Source organism: Oryzias latipes, chromosome 13 (assembly GCF_053564925.1).
Source record: "Oryzias latipes strain Hd-rR chromosome 13, Olatipes_Hd-rR_3.1".
Classification (NCBI taxonomy): domain Eukaryota; kingdom Metazoa; phylum Chordata; class Actinopteri; order Beloniformes; family Adrianichthyidae; genus Oryzias; species Oryzias latipes.
In genome coordinates, this window is record NC_136249.1 from 32,476,133 (window position 1) to 32,496,430 (window position 20,298).

A 20,298-nucleotide genomic window follows, 5' to 3' on the forward strand; every position below is an offset into this window, starting at 1 on the left:
TGGGTTGTGAGAGTGACAACGCACAAGGAGATCTGTTGTTAAACGTCTTGTAACCAACGAACACACTTCAAACTTTTTTTAAATCTTCTAACTTAACTTTTATTGCACCTTTTAGAAAAACAGCTGCAGTTTCCAGCTTTTTCTGCAACAATTATCTCTTTGAAATGCATGTGAGATTGTGGAGGGAGGGGCTGTAGATCAATACAGACTATGAGTTTCTCCTTTTTTTTTTTCATTTTTGGATGCTGGTGTGCCGCTGGATTTTTTTTAAGGTTAAAGTGTGCCGTGGCTCAGAAAAGGTTGAAAAACACTGATCTAGACCCACTAGACAGTCCTCTGAACCTTTTTTCTTCAATGATTTGTGATCTTCACTGGTGTCCATGGATTACATGAAATCTTTCCATCTTCATCCACCTTTGTCATGGTAGGGAGAACATGTCAATGTAAGGGGGGGAGGGTCATCTAAGATATTACAAGGGCTAGTGGGTCTAGATGACCCAACTCCCAACATTAAAGTGCCTAGGATAGCACAAGGGTTAATGCTAAGTGTCAGGCAGGGCAGTTTTGATTCTTTGGGATGACTTGTGGATTTGAACCCACAACATTCCAGTTTCAGGGCAGACACTCTTCCACACGGCCACTGAATGGGGTCAACAGCCCTAGAAACCCTGTCAAATCGTTTTATGAAGAATACAAAGTTTATTTCTTCAACAAACATATCAAAAATGTTTTATTTACAGTCTGTATGACAGACAGAATGGTTTAAAGAGGGTTTTTTTTTTTAAGCAGCCTGGTCCATCAGGGCGTTGCTATGGCGACCACCTTCACGCCTGGTGAGCAATCTGGGCAATTTTCTTCAGCATGTCCTCCGACTGCAGCTGCTCCAGCGTCAGCAGAGACAGACCCAGCTGGTCCTCCTGCAGAGGGACAGCAGACGCGGTGACGTAACCCGCAGAGAAACACGCCGGCGGTCCGGCGGCTTTACCTGGCGGAAGGGCTGGGCCATCTGCCGCAGGAAATGCTTGGACAGCTGGACGGTCTCGTCCACCGTGAGGTTCAGACTGCCGTCGCTGATGTGCTCCTGGATCCAGCGGGGCAGCTTCCCTCGCTTATCGGCTCGGGCGTATCGCTGCGGGCCGCAGAGCTTTTAGGCAGGACTGCAAACGCCTCGCGCCTCGCCGACGACCGTCACTCACCTTGTCGGCGAAGATCATGAGGCCGTAGTCGGTCTTCCCGCGGATGGCCCGGCCAACACACTGAGCGGCGTGGCGCATGGCGTCAAACGTCAGGAAGTCGTTCTCTCTGATCTGGAACTGGTCCCTGAGGTACTCCAGTCGCGCCTGGAGCCAAAAAACGCAGGAATGTCACATTTTAAGTTGAACGAAAAATGTTGGAATTTTTTTCTGAAGGAGATTTTTCTGTTTAAAAAAAAAGATGATTTTATTTTGAAGGATTTTGTCTAAAGGGATTTTTTTTTTGTTTCTTGATTCTTTTTTTTTTCCATTTAATGATGAAAATATTTCAACAGAATTGCTAGTTATTATTCATTTTTGGGGGGAAAGATGCATCAACTTGATCTGAGAGATTTATTTTAGTTATTTGTTTTCAACCTAAATAAATGCAGACAAACATTCTCACTGGGGGTCGTTTAGTTTTAGGAGCTGTTTATATATATATATATATATATATATATATATATATATATATATATATATATATATATTTTTTTTTTTTGGTTTTTGATTTTATAAAAAGTTCCATTTTAATTCCAGGAGGTTGTTTTTTTACTTTTATTGCAGTAATATTTTAATCCTTTTTTAAACATTTTCTGTTCTTTTGTTGTTTTCTTTTGAACGTTTTCTTTTCTGTCATCAAAGTGACTTAACAATAATTTGAAACCCGGTTGAAGGTTTATGACCTTTTTGATGTTTAATTTTTGGGAACTGAAAGAATTCACAAACTTTGCTTCAGGTTCACTTTTTGAGTTTTGGCATAAATCCTAGAAACGGCACATTTTTTATTTATTTATTTTATCGGCGTCTTTCTCCAAACTGTGAAAAAGGGTGGTTCCGACCGGATTCTGCGTTCTGACCTTCAGGATGCGGCTCTGCGTGTAAACATAAGGAACTCCGAACATGATGACGGCGCGGCCAAAGTGATGCACTGGAAAAAAATAAAAAACACGGATTCACCATGAAAGCCTAAAAACCGGAACCTCTGTGGAGGATTTACCGAAATCGATTCCCTCGGAGACCTTCCCCCTCGCCACCGACAGCAGGATGGCGCCTCTGCCGTTCTCGCAGGCCTGCAGAGGAACTCGGGAAGTTCAAGCGGAAACGTGGGAGCTGCGTTCGGCAGGAGAAGCTCACCTCCTGGTATTTCTCCAGAGCCATGCTGGTCTCCGCTGCATCCTGAGTCTCGATGAAGATCAGCTTGTTCCTCTGGATGTTCTCCAGGATTCCCTGCGAAGCCACCAAAGGCGTGGAGGAAAAGGTTCTCCGCCGAGGCGCCGCTCAGACCACGGTTCCCTTACCTGCTCGTACCACGACGCCACGATGTTCTCCATGTAGACGTAGCTGGTGAAGAACGCCACGATCCCGTCGGGGACGATCGCCGACATCTCCAGGAGCAGGTTGCCATAGTTACGAATCACAGCTATGAAGCAAAAAACAAACTCCTGAATGTTCCCTCCATCTTCTGCGGGAAAAACCATGAAGTTCTGGACCCACCGAAGTCCTCCCTGGTCTCAAACTTGGAGCTGAGCGCCACCTGGTCGTTCCCTCTGCCCACGATCTGAGCCAGACGACAGAGGTGAGTGAGGAAGAGGAGGAGGAGGAGGAGGAGGAGGAGCGACCGCCAGCGCCACAACAGCACATACGCACCAGCGGACACAGGCAGGTCCGCGCCAGCGTCATGGTGAAGGACGCCATGGTAACGGGACGGAAGTCCAGGATTTTAGGATAGATGTCCAGAGGGGAGAGGGTCTGAGGGGAGGAGGAAAACTCCATGAAAACCCCAAACATGGGGGGAAAAAAACGACAATTATAGTGAAATTAAGAATTTATGATGAAAAATAAATAAATAAACAGTAAAATCAGGAACATAAACAAGCAGAAAGTCTCAGGTTGATTAAATTAGTATATCTCAAACATTTGACTTTTTTCTGATCTAATCAACTGAACAGAAAATATGAAAATGGAAAGATCATGAAGTTTATTGAAATATTCCATTTAGTCGTTTCCTGATGTGCAGACGGACGGACGTACCCCGGACGTGATGACCACGGACTGAAACCTCTGGAAAACGGGTTTGATGGCGATAGACGGGTCCATGCAGCTGTGAGGGCAGAGAACCGGATCAGAACCGGAGCAGCGGCTTTGAGCACTTCACACTTCCTGTCATGAGTTTGCAATGTTGAACTGGGACCAACATTTATTCAGATTTCTGAGGTTTTCATCATGTTTGTCCCAAAAATGATGAAAACCTCATGATTCCATGTAAAAGCTTCTTTATCCTTGATGCTGAAACTGGTTTGTGGATCTTTTAATCAAAAATTTGAAATTTGACTTTTTTTCTTTGGGTTTTTGTGCTGAAAACTTATTTTTACCTGCAACTTGTTGAAGGTTAAAAAGGCTCAGAGTTGACACTTTCTGCTGGAGTTTCTCATCTATTATACATCTTTTATAAATTATATTCTATATAGCATCTATATTCTATAAAAACGTAAACAGCCGGGAGTCCAGAGGGAAACGTGCAGAAAAACGAAGCATTTCTACCTGAAGTGGAGGACGGGGTTGGCGATGGTGGGAGTTCTGTCGTCGAACGGCTCGATGATGATGGTGAAACCTTCAGGGAGAGGAAGACAGAGCACAGTCTGCGGTGAAAAGCCCATCCGGACCTCCGGCTTCCTGCGGGGATCTGAGGCGAGCAGAACCTAAGCTGTAGGTGCTGACGAGAGTCGCAAAGTTGGAGATGAGGGTGACGGCGGAGAAGTCTGCGATGTCTGCGATCTCCAGAGTTCGCAGCAGCGACTGAAGCCTTTCTGCGCAAAACCTGAGCAGGCGAAGGAAAGAAATAAATAAAGGTGAGTGGTGAAGGAGGAGAAACGGAGCTCCCTAGAGGTTTTCACAGAACGGTCTGATGTCCGTTTGTGGAAAATAAACACGAAAGAATAACTTCAAGATTCTGAGGGCGAGAAAAACATCATCACAGGATGAGACGAGTCGGTTCTTCTGCTGCTTTGGATTTCTGTATAGACAGGATTAAAAAGTCTGTCACACAGCAACTACATACATTTTGTGCATATTGCACAGATGAAAATTGGTCATATGTGTGGAAAAAGTGAGAGAAGTTTGAGTCTTTAGGTGACATTTGCACAGATGTATCAGGAATGAACCACGCTAATCAACGTAGAGCATGAACCGTGTGATTATTGAGCTGTTTAGATGCAATTCGTTAGTGAATTGTGGGTCAATTACGCTATTTTAATGAGATTTGTGCGCCGTATACCTGATATATATATATATATATACTGAAAAGTCCGTTAGACATACGTGGAACGGTCGCGGAAAGCAACAAATCTGTGAATCTCGCAAAAATCACGCACAGTTGTGTAAGATTTATGTAATAATTTAAGATACGTAGAAACTGTGTAATTCTCATCCAGCTCAAAACCAAACTCTGGTAAAAATCCATCGGCTGAAATCCTTGACTGACGTCTGCGCGCGTCGACAAATGAGGAACACGAGAAACTCCCATCACGTATGAACCACGAAAACGTCCACAGCGGCTGTGAGACACGGCCGATATTAGATGGACAGGACAGACAGATTGAGCTCCAGAACGTTTCCACAAATCGATTCTCACAAACAGCAGCAGCAGAAACGCATGCAGGTTTTTTTTAAACCTTTTCACAGCTGAGCGTTAGCTCCAATCTTTACATTTCTTTGACTACCTTAACTCTTCAACCGTTTACGCAATGATCGTAATTCCAGCGGATTCTGGTGCGGTGAACAGAAGTCTTGTGCTGACATGCAACACTTTATACAAAAAGGTCGGCTCTTTGTGGGCGCCGCCTATGTGATGATGTCATCCGAGACGCCTCGGCAGAACTTTTGCAAAGATGGACGTGCATATGTTCATAAAAAAGGAAAGCGTTTAGACGATCACCGCTAGCTCCACGGAGAAAGTGGGCGTGTGTGTTAGCCTGGGGGCGGGGCTGGCACTGCAGACTCTTCCTGGAAGGGGCTGGTCCTCACTTTGTGATGTCACAATGCGAAGACCCGCCCGTTTTCGTTGGTTGGGAGGAGCTGCAGGTTTTTAGAGGAATGCTCAGAAATGCGTAAACGGACCAACATACTGTTTATTGTGAGGAATGAACATTAAAATACACCTAAAAGTTGGTTTTGAATGATACCGACGCTCTAAATGGTGAAACAGAAAATCCGTGTTTCCTGAGAAAACTGCGGCCCCTCCCCCGTGTGACCTGAAGCCGACTGACCTGAGAGGTTTGCGGTCGATGCAGACCTTCTCGAAGATGTCTTTAAGGAACTGGGGAGCGCTCTCCTGAACCACATGATGGACCCGCAGGCGGGACTTCAGGTACTCCAGGAATCGCCGCAGGAAGCCCAGGAAGTGCTCGGCGGTGCGAATGGAGCCGGGGACGGCCTCTGGCGGGGAGAAGCGTTAGTCTGAGTTCTGAAACCAGAACCCCACGGCCAGACCGAGCTCCAACCTTGCAGGATTTCATCAGGTAAAACCGGATTTGCCAGGTAGACGTCCGTCTCCCTGGCAACGTTGGCCTCCTTCAGCCCTTCCACCAGCCGCCGGTACTCCTCCCTCAGCTTGGCGGCATCCGTGTCCTTGATCCTGCAGATGAGAACGAATCGGATGAGAGGAGCTGGAATGAAGCACACATGACCGATTCCTGAAATTATTTAACAGAAATTCTCAGATTATGGTAATAAAAACACGCCTATTTGCTTTTATTTCTCCATATGGAGGACCAGCTGATTAACCGACACTTCCAGGATGAAGAAAAAATCCTTGAACCTAGAGGCAGGAAACTTCAGGATTTTTCTCTTTAATTCAGTTTGGATCAAACAGAAGCGTCTTATTTTTCCACCCAAAGATGTTTATAGAAATAAGAAAAAAAACAGTTTTGACTCCAAGCTCTGATGTTTTCAGAATCAACATTTGAATTTGATTTCCTTTCATAATTGAGCTTTTTTTTTTTTTTAATATGGATGAGTCTGATTTATGGTTAATGACAAACAGAAACTCCATTACCCACAATTCCTGGTGCCATTAGGGTTTTACAGCTCAAATTTTTGGGGGTTTTAACGCAGAAAACTCCAGATGTTTTTCGTCCTGGTGTGGATAAAAGCAGACTGGGCTGCGTCTCACTTCTGGATGGTGTGCTGAAGTGTTTCCACGTTGCTCTGACAGCGGTCCAGAGTCCTCCTGGTGATGTTCACGCTCATGGAGTCGATGCAAACGTTGTCTGAGGAACGAAGCGGACAAAAAAAGATGAAGGGGAAGAAAAGAAAAATGAAACAAACTAAAGAGAGACGGTTTACCGATGTTATGAGCTTCATCGAACACGACCACCGATTTCTTGGCGAGCTCTTTGGACACCAGATCTGCGATCTTTGGGTCTAGGAGGTAGTGGTAGCTGTACACCACAATGTTGGCGTGAAGAATCTTAGGACAGAAAAATGAGATTTTAAATAGAAAAAAAAAACATGAAGTTAATGCCAACAGTCATTAAAAATCACAAACTAAACATGAGTTTGGATTATTTTCTTTGGTAAATAGTGACGTTTTTAACTTTCTCAAGAACACAGCCATATAGAAGCAGAAGGCAGAGAGAAGGTCACATGACTTGGTTCAGGTCAGAGGTCATGACTCTTTGTCATGACGTTTCTTGGAAGCTGTGGTCAAACTAAGGACATCAGAAGAGAAGTCAAGCATGGGGGTGGTTGTGTGATGGTCAGGGGCAGCTTTTCATCTTCACCGACTACTTCATAAATTTTAACTTCTTCAGGGAAAATCTCGAAGAAGAAAGTCCATCTGAAGCTCCAGAGCTCTGCGGCAGCATGAGGTTTGCTGAATGGATCAAACATCAAGTTTCTGTGACGACCACGTCAAAGTTTGGACTTAGATCGAACAGATTAACAGTCGTTGATGAAAAATCCTCCAGTCCTTTACAGAAACGGACTGACAGGTGTCTGAGCAACCTGACTGCAGCTGCAGCTGCAGCTGCGCAGTTGGGCTGCTTTGATCTGGATTTTAATTGGAATTGGTTAAATGGACACAAAGGAAAACATTCTCCAGATCCATTCAGTCCCTGAAAGGGTTAAAGGTCAGGCACGTGCTGAGCGCCTCTGCTTGGTTACATACCGAATACCGAGCCAGGTAATAAGGACACCAGCCTTTTCGTCTGCCAAAGTCCTTCAGGTCGTCCAGGTTGTAGATGCCGGCAGGAAGGGGAACCTGCCGACCGACGGCGTCAAACTCCTGAGACACAAACCCAACATTCGCAGAGCTTCAGCCACGTTGACGTTCATGCGGTCCGATTTCCCGTAAGCTGAGGCGATTTTCTACCTCGTAGAAGCGGCAGACAGGCTGGTCGGGGTTGCTGTGGCGCTGAGCCCGGATGTAGGACGCCGTCAGGCTGTGGCACTTCCCGTCTACCTCCTTCCCAAAGCGCAGAGAGCTCACCTGATGGACGAGGGAGCTTCCTGTTTGATCAACATTTCCAGAAAGCACGGAAACCCTCAGCTTTCAGGGTTTTTACCTCAGGATGGATGCAGAGATTTTTCCTGGAAGACAGCGCCAGAGCCAGGAAGTTGTTGACTTCTCCGGTTTCTTTAGCGTAAAACTCCATCAGCTTCCTCAGCTCCTCCACGACCTAGATGAGCGGAGGACTTGAAAAGCTCCTGGAGATTTGCTCGTCGTTGGCTGCGGAGGGGTCAGACTCACCTTCTCGATCTCAGGAACTGTCCTGGAGCAGTAGATTAACTTGGTCACATCCAGCGGGAACGCCTGAGAATCAAATAAAGCTTAGAGCAGCTGTCGCCATGAAGGCTCAGAAGGTGCAGAGCTGGACTCACCTTCTGATAGGCCACAATGAGGGACAGCAGGGAGATGGTCTTCCCTGTTCCTGAAGGCATCTCCAGTACTCCATGACCCTGAAACGCAGACACAACACAGTCACTTCACCGTCTCCAGTGAGTTTTCCTGGTTTATGAAATTACCGCACTACATTTCCCAGAAACCCATCTAACACCCGAGTGAAAGAAGCCCACCTTTGCGTCCAGGGTCCTCTTCAGCTCCAGCATGTAGGAGTACTGCTCCGGATAGATGTAATCATACGGAAAATACACCAGCAGACCTTCTATGTTCAACCTGCGACCAAACAGCAAACAGACTGAATAAAACAGCCCAATGCAGACACACGCAAACACTTTAACAGACGAAAAACTTTTCTTTGCTAGCTCTGTCAACACAAACCAAACATTAGCATTAGCATCAACACGTGCTGGTTTAGACTTTTTGTTTACGTCACAGTAACAAAAGAACTCACTTCATCTTCTAAAGAGAAACTTTCCAAAAACTTTCGTCTTTGATTTACGACAGATTGGTCCTTTTAAAGTGAACAGATTTAGGATAACTACACAGAGAACACCAAAATGTTAACGACTTCTTCTTCTTCTACTGTTGTTGTTGTTGCCGGCGTTTCTAAACGCTCTACCACCTGCAGGCAGGAAGAAGAACTGCAGGAACATTAAGAAGAGTCACATGCAAAAGGCATTCTTTTATGGAAGCATTTCTGTTGCACAATTCAAAAACAAAAGTCAAAACCAGAAATGCTTTTATTTTTGAATTATGCAACAGAAATGCTTCCATACTAAATAAAGCCCCTCTGTGAAACATACGAAAAAAAGTCTCTTTGCCTGTAATGTGCATTTTCCCCAGCAGAGGGCAACAATGTTCAGCTCCTGCTCAAACTTCAACCAGCGTTAGAAAATGTGACGTCAGACCCCTCAATGTTTTGATTTTTTCTTTTAATTTCAGAATTTCATTCTTTTTCAAATATTAGTCTTGTATTTTAATCGACAAATATAAGTCGAAAAATTGTGTTAAAAATCTAAAATACGAAGATGATTACAGGAGATTATTTGGTTCTAATGTTCTGTTTTTAAATTGAAAAAGAAGTTTCTCTTTTTTTGTCATCTTTCCTTAAATGAAAAAAATAAGCACGCCATTGAATTCAGAATTCAAAGTTAGGCATCAGTTTTTAACTCTGATGAATATTTTTACACTAATGTGGGGATGGGTGCTGTTTTTACACCCCTGTTCAACAATTTTGGTTATGCAAGTCTTGTGTGCGCCTGTCTGTGTGCATTTGAGATAAATCTATCGAGCCATTTTTATGCACCCGTGCCGGTCTACCACGTAATACATTCATTTATTCTAATACATTTTCGCAACTTCTGAGACGTGTGCAAAAATTGGTTAGTTTTTTAAGCCTCAAATAGGCGAGTCTTTACTCGGAATAATAATAAACATTTTAAAAACCATAGAGTCCTTGCAATCCCTCTGCTCGGGCCCTAATGTGTTTATTTCACTGCTTTTTATTTCAAAACTGCAGCTTTACACTACGGCCATCAGAGGGCGGTATTTCATCAGCATTAAAGTCCATTTCTTATATTAATCCCATTTTGTTGCAAAAACCAAAATGTAAATAAAATAAAGTGTGATTCTGTTAATCTAATAAAAGCGATTTACAGAGCAACTACTGACACCTTTTCTATTATTTTCCAAGAATTTAAATGAACATTTAACAAAGTCATGAAGATTTGTGCTCAACTTCCACATGTTTATGACATCCTTTGTCCATAAAATGTGCACCGATTGGTTTTAGTTGGAAAAATAGCTGAAACTCACCTCAATTAGGCTGACTGGTCCTATTGCAGGATTTCAAAATAAAGTCACAGACTATATTTAGATTTTCACTGCATGAACATTTTACTGCTGTTGTTGATTCTGATGCTGCTGTTATTTTTTTTTTGTTCTTAATGTTTTGTTATGCGTGAAACTCGTCACACCGTGTTGTTTTCATCAGAATCCTTTAATTCAAAGATTTACAGAGATATATTTACAGCATTTCAATGTTGGGAACATGGATATTTAAACACAGAATTTTCTCTTTTTTTTTCTAAAAAAAAGTTCCGTATTTGAGTCTAAAAGCAGCAAGTTTCTCACAAGTAAAGCTTCTTCATCATCAGTCTGAATAAAATGTCCTGAGGTTTTTTTTTCCAAAAACAACCAAAACAAAAAGGTGCTGCTGCTGCTTGAGGATCCGAGTGTCGTGATGGAACCGAAGAACAAACCCAACAGAACCTTCATCGTTTCTCTGAAGGCTTTCGTGGAAGAGACCTGCAGCAGAATTGTCTGAGGAAAGCCATCAGTCTGGAGATTAGCAGGAGGTTCTCAGGCAGAGGAGAGTCCAAACAGAGGGGAGGGAGTGTTCTGATGATGGGGATGTTCTGGAGGAACCTCACAGCTCGCAGCGGTTCTCCAGACTCTTGTAGCGCTCCATGATGCTGAGGACGTCCTCCAGGATGGACGGGCCCAGATCCAGGTCTAACCCGGAGATGGAGTTGGATCTGGAGACGTGGTTGGAGGCCGTGAGTCCGGCGGGATGGAAGGCGGCGCTGGGCGACTCGCTGCGCTCGCTCCGCAGGTCCTCGTTGCTCAGGCCGGCGTCGGAGTCCAGACTGAGGCCCCGCCGGACGTCCGGGGGCCCGCCGCTCTCCGACATGGAGTCCTCGGAGGAGGCCTCCGAGAAGGACCCAGAGGACGGGACGAGTCTGCGGATGGCGTGCGACACCGATACGTCACGGCAGGGATCCGGCGCCGTGCCGTTCCCGCACAAGGATTCCTGCTGGGGAGGCAACGATGTGGGGGAGGAGTCGTCCAGGTGCAGGCGGGGCGGTTTGGGTGGAGCCTGTTCGTGGGCGATGAAGACGGGCATGGAGATGGTGGTCTTCAGCAGGCCGCTGGAGGAGTGCTGGTAGTGGTAGCCGTTGTAGGCGTAGCTGTGCGCCTCCTCCTTGTCGGGGAGGTCATCGCCCGCGTGGCGCTCCGCACTGTGCGAGCGCCCGTTCGGCCCGCGGCTCAGGGACGGGAGCATGTCCATCTTCCCCCGCAGGAAGCCCACGTCACCAAACATGTCACCCTCGCCGTCGGGCCCCACGTGGGCGCTGTGGCGAACGTCGCCCAGCGGCGGGCTGATCATGTCACCGGACAGGACGTCCCGGAGCTTCACTCTCTTCCCCTTCTTAGGGGTGGTGGTTTTCAGGTACATGGGCGTCTTTGCAGGCATGTCGGGTCAGACTAAAAACGATCCCAGGCTGTGGAAGAGTCTGCGCCTCAGAGCGGCCTCAGGCTGACATGTGACTCCAGGCAGGAAGGTCGTGACCTTTGATCAGCTGCTTCCCTCTAAAAATCCATATCTGAGAAAAATCTTGGAGGCGGGAAGATCTGCGGCTTCAGGAATGCGTCTTCAAAACAGATCTGTGGGGAGAAACCAGAGAGAGGAGGGAGTCAACGGTCGGCCAAAGGAGACGAAGAGGAGGCGCTCGGGGGCGGAGGAGGGGTCAGATCTTCCGCAGAGCGGCGGGACGTGTGATGGAAGAGTCCGCCTGTCTCCAAAACCAAGCGCATGACTCCCAGCAGAAAACTGGAGCCAAACGCTTTCCGTTATCAGCGCCCGATCCGGCGCCATCGCCGCAGCGACGCCCGAAGCAGAGCTTGTGATCAGATCATCCCTCCTGCCTCGTTTTTAACTCCTCAAACACAACGAGGAGTTTTCTCCTCGTCTCCAGAAAAGAACCTTCAGATTCTACCGGATGCTTACAAATCGGAAAAGTTTAGCGGTTACGTGAATTTTAATGCTCCTCACTAAAAACAACCCCAAAGCGACATTTCGATCCGTTCCTCTAACAACCTGCTCTCTGAGCACCAGCCCCTCCCAACCCACGAAAACGAGCGGGTTCTCACATTGTGACATCACAAAGTGAGGAACCGCCCCTTCCAAGAAGAGTCTGCGCTGCCAGCTCCGCCCCCATGCTGACAGACACGCCCACTTTCTCCATGGAGCTAGCGGTGATCGGCTAAACCTTGGCTGAACGCCTTTTCAGCCACAATATGCACATCCATCTTTGCAAAGTTTGGATGTTGTTTGTTTTCGTGGGAGAAACGCAAACCGAGGCCGACTCTAGGATGACGTCATAAAATGGGCGGCACCCACAAGGAGAGAAAGGCGGAGCCTCAGAGATCGAGTCGTCTTGCTTCCAGGTAGAAAAAAATAGTTGCAAAAATAACTTATTTCATAAAAACTAGCTCTTTAGTGTGCTAAAGGTCATATATTATCATACATATGGATATAATTTACTCTGAAAGGCTCATTAACAGCATGACATAGACCCCCTTAACCAATAATTTAATATGTTTAAAGACGCAGAATCCAACTTGTTTTAAGTTCCACATTTAAACTTTCAGGAAAGAAAAACAGTGAAATTTAAACGGCGGCGATGATTTAGATCTAAACAATAAATCTCAGCCGCATCCATTTTTATGTCTGAATAAAGTTTCTCTGAAAACTGAACTGAATGTTTAGAAAAAGCTTCACTTTGTGAGTCCTTCATCCATCAAATCCCTTCTGTGTGTAAACATAGAAGAGGATCCAGAGCCGTCGGTGCTGCTTTATCAGCGTGACGTTGGTGTTCAGAAGCTGCATCCCACCGATCGGCCGCTTAAATGACCGTAGAGGGGCTGGATGAGCTGGTCGGTCTGCGCTGTCCTTCACTTTGAAGGCCAGGGAGGAGCCGGACGGATGCGTCTCCGCCTCAAACCAGGGAGGCTTCCAGAGCGCCGGCTCTGTTTACAGAGCGCCTGTTGGTCTGCAGGTCATGTCAACCCTTCATGGATTCAGATAAACGCTGTATCGCTTCTGCTGGTGACAACGACTAAACACCAACCTCCAGATCCATCGCAGCGCTTTTATTTTGACGGGACTTCTCAACAAAACGAATTATGAGGAATCTAAAAAATATATTTGGCTCCAACTGACTGTCCAGAGTGAAAACCCAAACTGGTGAGAACAAATCAGCTGCATTAACAAACTACCCACCCCACCCCCCAGCAGTAATCTGACCTCAAACTCAGGGAAGAATCAGACTTTAGGTTCATTTCGGTTCCATCCTCTGACCTTCAACACCTCCTCCAGGAGCAGCTGGAGGAGTCAGAAGGGAGGAAACTTTCTGAGCAGCTGATGATGCAATCAAACACAGAGGAGGCCACATCTGTTTCTGCTCTCAGCCCCCCCCGCGCGAGGCCTGTCATCCAGCAAAAATACGCACGGTGGCACCGTTCTCCTGCGTAATTGCGCACGTGGGGAAGATGATTTTATGTCCGAAAAGCAGCTTTTGAGACTTGTTTATATCTCTTTTCTATGAGTATAAGTGAGTGACCCCATCACCCCCACCCCTCCCAGAAGACATTACACTGATCTGATGCGCTTTTGAGTCAGCCCGAGCTGTGATTCACTTCACATCTCTCAGTTTTCCTGGGACTTGGAGTCGGAATCATTTCTGTTTTCCGTCTCGTGGCTCCAGAGTTTATCTTAAGATGAGCAGAGGAACAAAGTGGAGCTTTAACTCTGTTATGTAACCTCTCAGGCTAGAGCTTCTCCTCCCCGATGACCGGCTGATTTCAGCGGACGACAAAAAGAAAAAAGTCTTGGAGTCCATAAAGTCTGTCTGGATCTGCTCTTACTCAGGTGTGAGTCACGCCTGATGAGGCTAAGAATCGTTTCTTCATTCATGCGTCTTTATCCAACATCCTCAAAAACCTGTAAATCCAGAAGTTTGTTTGGTCTCCTGGATCCAGAACTGCCCCTCGGGGTGACTTGCAGGTCTGACAGGCGGGGAAAACTCCGTGCTAAAAAGAATCCAAACGTAAACGGTTCTAAATAGATCTGACCCGTTCTATACTTGAGGCTGTAATCACATTAAAGCGGCGAACGGCGGGTTTCTGCGCCTTTCTTGTTGGTGCCAAAGTGCGCACAGCTGAATTCAAAGGGAGGGTCGGCGCGCGCGCGCGGCGCTCAGCAAGGACAAACAAACGCCCCCCTGCCCCCGGGTCACTTTGGCCCCCTTTTTTTGTCAAACAGATGAAAGGAAACAAAAGGTTTGTTTATAGCGGGACAAGCGGCGCACCTCGGGTAACACAAAAACAGCAGCCGGGTGGGGTCCAATTCAGGAGAGAAACAACTCACGCGCACAGCCGGGGCTCCGTCATCTCCACCCCCCCGCAGAGAAACCCCTCCAACCTTCAGGCCCGAGCTCCGGCCAGTTACACCTCCTCTCACCGACGGCGTGTCGCGGATCTGGAGCGCTGTGGACGCGCAGAGGCGTGAGAGCCGCCAGATCAGACCAGCCAGAGGGACACTTCCGGCGATGGATGTCAAAATAAAAGCCTCATCTGGGAATTCCTGACATTTTTCTAAGGTGGAAGTTTTTTTGTTTGTACTAAATCACCAACCTGAGTTCTCTTTTTAGTGTTCACCTAATAATGATAATAAAAAACAAATGTTTCCATTCTGTCTTGCGTAAACTTATTTTGTATATTTAATTGTCAAAAAAAAAATGTGAAAAATATTATGCAATATTTTATTAGGGAAAAACTACCCAATTTTTCTACTCTCAGCCCACCTTTCTCTGTCTTACAATTATAAGTGGCCACCGCCGCAGCACAGGCAACATCAGTGCTGTACGAGATTCTGCCTGTGTTGCACTTGTAGGTGTTAAATTGTTGTTTGTGCGCAGATGACTTACCTGGAGTTTGGTGTTACTTTGACCCGAGCAAAACATTGTGAGGTTAAAAAAGTTAATTCTGCTCCTGAATTTTCTTGATGTTTATCAATATTTAACCCGGTGGTCTTACATTAAACCAGCAAAGCATTCTTCTACCTTCACCCAACACTGGCTGGGATAGGCTCCAGCAACCCCAACATAGATCAAGTAGGTTCGGAAGATGGATGGATTTAACTTCTTCTTTTAAACTAGTTTATTTTTTTACATGTTATATTTACACGTAATATTATACACGTTCTGCCAAAGCATAGTACTGTTTGTTTGGTCAATTTCTATGTTTTATACGTTCTGTATTACTTGCTTGTTTACATTTTATCCCTGTACAACTTACTGTCTGACTGTAGGAAATAATTGAAAATTAATGTAAGGAGAATATTTTAAAACCAATTGAAGTCATTATTTTTTACAAGAGAATTGGATTAAGTATTCACAAAGAACACCTTAGATTATTTTACACTAATGACTCTAAGGAAGTGGCTAATTGAAGAGCAAAAATTGAAAAGATGAATTTTATTTTGAAAGTATCGAGACCTCACTTCCGGTATGACTTCAGCTGTCAGTAAATGACACGACACACCCCTTCTGATGATTCCATCAGACTGGATTTGATGCCAAGAAAATTGTGAAAAACATCACGTCAGTTCATTAAAAGCTGTAGATTTCAATTCCAATCAAGAAAACTGAAGAAAATAAAGTTTGTTTTTAAAACCTTGGTGTAGGTCTGCCTAAAACAACATTTATTGTGTCTGTTTTTATTGTTTACATCACAGTTGTGTTAATGATTGCTTTCCTTCTCCTATAAATGAAACCTCTGATCTGCGTTTTGTTGCCTTTGGCTGCAGCTGCTGACAGAACCTGAGCAGGTTTGGGATTTTCAGTGTGAACAGAACCAGAATTAGACCAGATTCTCTATATATTCTCATGTTTTCTGTCATTTTGCCTTCTCAAAACTGCAGTAATTCAGTAAATGTTGTTCGTTTTGCATTCAAGTGAAGCATTCCCAACAACACAACCGCAGACTCACAAAGTCTGAGATTTACGGGGAACAATTACGCACTTAAATGCACCGTCAAGTGCTGACTGCTGGCTCGGTTGCAGCCTGTTGGAGCGTTAAGGAACCCGCTCCATTACAGCCCGGTAATGAGGACTCAACGAATGGAGAATGCAGACGTTAGCAGGTCAAGCTGCAGACGCGTCTTGTTTGCATCTCTGAAGGCCCCGTTGCTGAATCAACAACACTTTCTTTGCTGCTTCGGCGGAGCACTAAAGTCTTCCTCTGAAGGTGCCTCCTCTGCAGGCCGAGCAGAACAACAACTTTCATTGTCGTTGGCCTTCACCGGGATCGTTGCGCAATCTGTGCTTCTGATGTTCTTTGCTTTTTATCCTCAAAGTCAGACAAACGACAGCAGAGAGGAGCGTTGGAACCGCCCAGCAGGGACTGTTGTGTCCTCAGTGATATGACATAAGTGAATTAAGATAATCAGAGCGGGGGGGGGGGGGGGGGGTATGGGGGGCACATGAAGTTCTGTGAGGCAGCAATCAAACATTTGGAGCCCTCAAACTGCAGGCCTCCAGCTGCTTCCCCATGCAGAGACCCCCGGACGGCTTGGTGTTCCTCCAGCTCGCAAAACAAAAGCGAGAGGTTGTGCAGGCAGGTTGTGCTGCAGGGTGTTTTCAGAGACACGCATGAAACTCTGCTGACTTCTGCTGAAGGTTTTGGTCGCAGGAAGGCGAGAAAAAGGGCAAAAGAAGATCCAGTCTAACTTTAACTGGAGACCACTTTTCCACACAAAAGTAGGTCAAAGTGCTTCACATCAAACATTTACCAAATTTCAAAACCAGCAAGCAGAAAAAAACAACAACAAAGTACACACACACACACACACACAACAAAGCCTAAAATCAGACTAAAATAAGATGCCAATTACATATCTGGCTTCATACTAAGAGCGATGACACGATGCATCGTAGAGGACGCTACCAAAGGACACCGCTCCCCCGAGAAGGAATCACAGTTTGAGTCTGTCAGCTGAGAATTTCACGAGCTGTCCTTCACATCTCCTGTTCTGTGAGACGGTAAAGTGTTAAATAAAATCATGATGTCAACCCTCAACAAGCCCATCTGCTTTCAAACAGAAGAAACACAGATGGGGAAATCCAATTTCTTAGGCAAAAAAGAAAAAAAGTAGTGATTATATAACATATTCTCCATAACAAACACACAACTTTTGTTTCATTTGTGGCACAGCTGAGTACACGTCCCAGTTTTCATGTTTTAAAGTTGAGATAAAACTGTAACTGCTTTGACATTATGACGCAGAAGCATGATTCCATGTTCATCTGATCTTTGTGATTATCTTGGAAAACGTTTACTTTTATGGTCTGTGACACTGAATTTAGCCGAAAGTATTCTGGGAGCAACGTTTGAGGCTGGTGAAATGCTTTTTTTTGAGGCGATGTTTCAACTTTCTTGTGTTTTAATATAAAAACAACGAGCTTCAGGTTCCGTCACACTGGCGGGTTTTGGGTTGTCCTGATCCGTGGAGGGACGTGGGGAGGAGTGGCTCCATCCTAAGGGGAGCTCAGGTGTGTCTTGAAGTTCCCTTGAGCCTCTGAAGGTCGTAAAAATGGAATGTGCCATTATCGTGTGTGTGGTCAGTGTACCATGAAGTGTACCGTGAAGTATTCATGAGGATAATGGAAGTTGTGGGGACTTATGACGTACGGGTGATGCTGTCGTACGCTGTCCCTACTGCATTCTCGCTGATAGTAAGGTACAAGTATTGGCCCCTTGCTGACTGCGTAAATACACGCAAAGGGGTGTACAAGTGACACGCAAGTACCCCTTGGATGAACATGGGATGCCCAAACGATTTGTATAACTTCCTAAGAAGCTCCCGTTTATCACGTGAACATAATGGTCTCCTTGTGCAGTGTGCTGGGTTTGGGTGGAGGGAAGAAAAAATGAAAAATCTGTACAATACGCCTGCGTCTCACCTACTTCCCCCTCAGTTACCCTTTGTGTGGCTTAAAGGGCCTAAAATAAAGAGCAGTTTTTGATCACGAAATATGAGTTATTTTTGCAGCTAATTTTCCCTGAAGCACCCCCTTTCATCCCGCCCATTTCATGACGTCATCCTAAAGTCATCCTTGACTCCGTTTTCTGCATTTCACCCACAAAAACAAACAACATGCAAACTTTTGCAAAGATGGACACGCATTTTGTGCAGATAAAATGAAAGCGTTTAGCTCTACAGAGAAAGTGCGTGTGTGTAGGGGGTGGGACTGGCAGCATAGACTCTTCCTGGAAGGGGCGGTTCCTCACTTTGTGATGTCACAGTGTGAGGTCCCGCTCATTTTCGTGGATCGGGAGGGCTGGTGTTTAGAGTGAAGGTCTTAGAGTCGTCTTACTTCTGGGTTGGAAAATGAGCTGCGAAAATAACTCGTATTTCATAATAAAAGCCAGCCTAGAGGCCTTGTGGTAGAGTGTCCGCCTTGTGACTGGAAGGTCAAGTGTTCAAATCCAGACCGAGTCATACCAAAGACTCTAAAAATGGGACCCAATGCCTCCCTGCTTGACACTCAGCATTAAGGGGTTGGATTGGGGGGTTAAATCCACCAAATGGTTCCAGAGCGCGGCTGTGTCTGCAGCTCACCGCTCCCCCAGGGGAGGGGTCAAATGCGGAGAACAAATTTCACACACCTAGGTGTGTGACATCTATTGGTACTTTAACTTTAGAGGAATACTCAGAAATACCACTTTGAGGTTGTTTTTAGTGAGGAATAAATATTATAATACACTTCAAAAACTTGATTTTGCATGAAATAGACCCTTTAAATGTTCACTAATACTTGTTGCCTGCAGCATGCCCATTGTAAAAAAGGTACTTGGAATTCTGGGCAGAGTTTCTGACTCACAGCCCATCCACTCACTGTAGTTAAGACCAGACACTCCAGCTGCGACCTGCCAGTCCCTGAGCAGATGGTGCGTTGGGTTGGGTCAAACCTTTAACCGATGCTCTGTGGTTCAGCAGTTGGGATTCCTCCAACAACCATCAACCGTTCATTGGATTGTGTCAGCTTCAAGTGTGCGCCGACATCAGGTTGGGCCGTCATTTAGCCTGTAAGGACAGACGACTGAATACAACACGGTTCATGACCGTCCAGACTGCTGTTACGAAACTGTGGTTGAAAAGTCAGACACTCAGACTGGCTGTGTGAGCGCCTCCACATTACAGGAAAGCGATGTGAACAACAGCCTGACTCACCCAGGATGAATTCATCCGTCCCCACAGCTCCTGGTTTCATCAGGAAAAGTCTCTGGATTACGCAAGACGTCTCCCTCCTGAATGTTTTCCAGTCTCCTTCTGCAGGCGTTGCCAAACCCGAGCGGTAAATAAGGCAGAGTGTTTGAAACTTTAACTCCTCACTACAGAAACGCAGCAAAAAGCAAAAGCTGGTGGACCTTTTCTCGTGGGTATTTTTGGCCTCTCAGAAACTCTGATGCCTGATCTGAATGTCCTTCTGCTGTTTTGTGGTTCACGCTGCCCAGGCTGGGTTTCCTTTTCCAAGTTGTAAGAGTTTTGAAGGACACACAACTGAGCGGGAGTGACCTCACAGGCAGGAATTCTGGGAATCTGTGAGTAACTGAGGCTCCACGTGTTTCCATTTAGTTTTCTCTGATTGAAGCAAACTGCCAGGCCTCGGGGGGGGGGGGGGGGGGGTGTGTTACAATCTCTGTATGATGGATGCAGAAAGATTAAAAGTTTTAAACATTTTCAAACAAATCATGAAGTCTTTAGGAGGTTAGACGGATGTATTTGAAGGCTGAGTTTGGAAGGAAGTTGGTGTCAAAAATGCATGTCAGACATAACAAACCAATGGATTTCAAAGACTTCAGACAAGATGAGAAACTCTAGAAAAACAGACACAGGAGGTTCAAAGACCTCCTTCCCTGACCTTTCCAGACAGAATGTCTGTTGAGGGCTGCTCTTCTTCTCAGGGGCGGCCATATGTTTGCCGTTCCCATATGTTGTCTGTTGTTTCCAGATGCCACCAGATTTCAGCCAAAAGTCACAGCCTTCAGTCGACAGTTTGGAGGAATTGTTGACTCCAGCGTCAACCCGTCAGACATCAGGACTTATGGAACACAGGAACGCTGCTCTAATTAAATTTATTCTGTAAGTTCTTAAAAAAGAATATAACAAACCCGTGAATTTCAATGAGAACCGACAAGAATATTCATGTTAATGTGTTTATTCTTGATGTTAAGCAATTAGGAACCTAGTGAGGCTTTTTCTTTATCAGCAACAATTCTCTTACATGTCAGCAAAATAAGTTTTGTTTATTATAT

At 45.5% G+C, this 20,298-nt stretch overlaps 2 protein-coding genes across 6 annotated transcripts; both read right to left on the reverse strand.

Annotated features, from left to right (window-relative positions):
- Window positions 1-679: 679 nt before the first annotated feature.
- Window positions 680-8,764, reverse strand: ercc2 (excision repair cross-complementation group 2). Its single transcript, XM_023961759.2, has 23 exons — window positions 8,588-8,764; window positions 8,310-8,409; window positions 8,115-8,192; window positions 7,984-8,046; window positions 7,799-7,912; window positions 7,606-7,722; window positions 7,402-7,518; window positions 6,579-6,702; window positions 6,406-6,502; window positions 5,735-5,868; window positions 5,501-5,669; window positions 3,935-4,053; window positions 3,777-3,846; window positions 3,267-3,336; window positions 2,883-2,984; window positions 2,730-2,793; window positions 2,534-2,655; window positions 2,370-2,462; window positions 2,233-2,305; window positions 2,093-2,163; window positions 1,197-1,340; window positions 986-1,129; window positions 680-917 (listed from the first exon to the last, which is right to left on the reverse strand). The coding sequence occupies exons 1-23, from the start codon at window positions 8,590-8,592 to the stop codon at window positions 825-827; spliced, it is 2,283 nt and encodes a 760-aa protein (XP_023817527.1). The 5' UTR covers window positions 8,593-8,764; the 3' UTR covers window positions 680-824.
- Window positions 8,765-10,116: 1,352 nt separating this feature from the next.
- Window positions 10,117-19,533, reverse strand: zgc:154093 (cdc42 effector protein 2). Of its 5 annotated transcripts, XM_011482233.3 has the most exons (3): window positions 19,214-19,533; window positions 18,879-19,066; window positions 10,117-11,583 (listed from the first exon to the last, which is right to left on the reverse strand). In XM_011482233.3, the coding sequence occupies exon 3, from the start codon at window positions 11,390-11,392 to the stop codon at window positions 10,565-10,567; it is 828 nt and encodes a 275-aa protein (XP_011480535.1). In that variant the 5' UTR covers window positions 11,393-11,583; window positions 18,879-19,066; window positions 19,214-19,533; the 3' UTR covers window positions 10,117-10,564. The 5 variants fall into 5 exon arrangements, with proteins under 5 accessions (XP_011480535.1, XP_004075294.1, XP_004075295.1 ...); XM_004075246.4 differs by lacking the exons at window positions 18,879-19,066; window positions 19,214-19,533 and adding an exon at window positions 14,348-14,511; XM_004075247.5 differs by lacking the exons at window positions 18,879-19,066; window positions 19,214-19,533 and adding an exon at window positions 14,289-14,427.
- Between the last annotated feature and the right edge of the window lie 765 nt (window positions 19,534-20,298).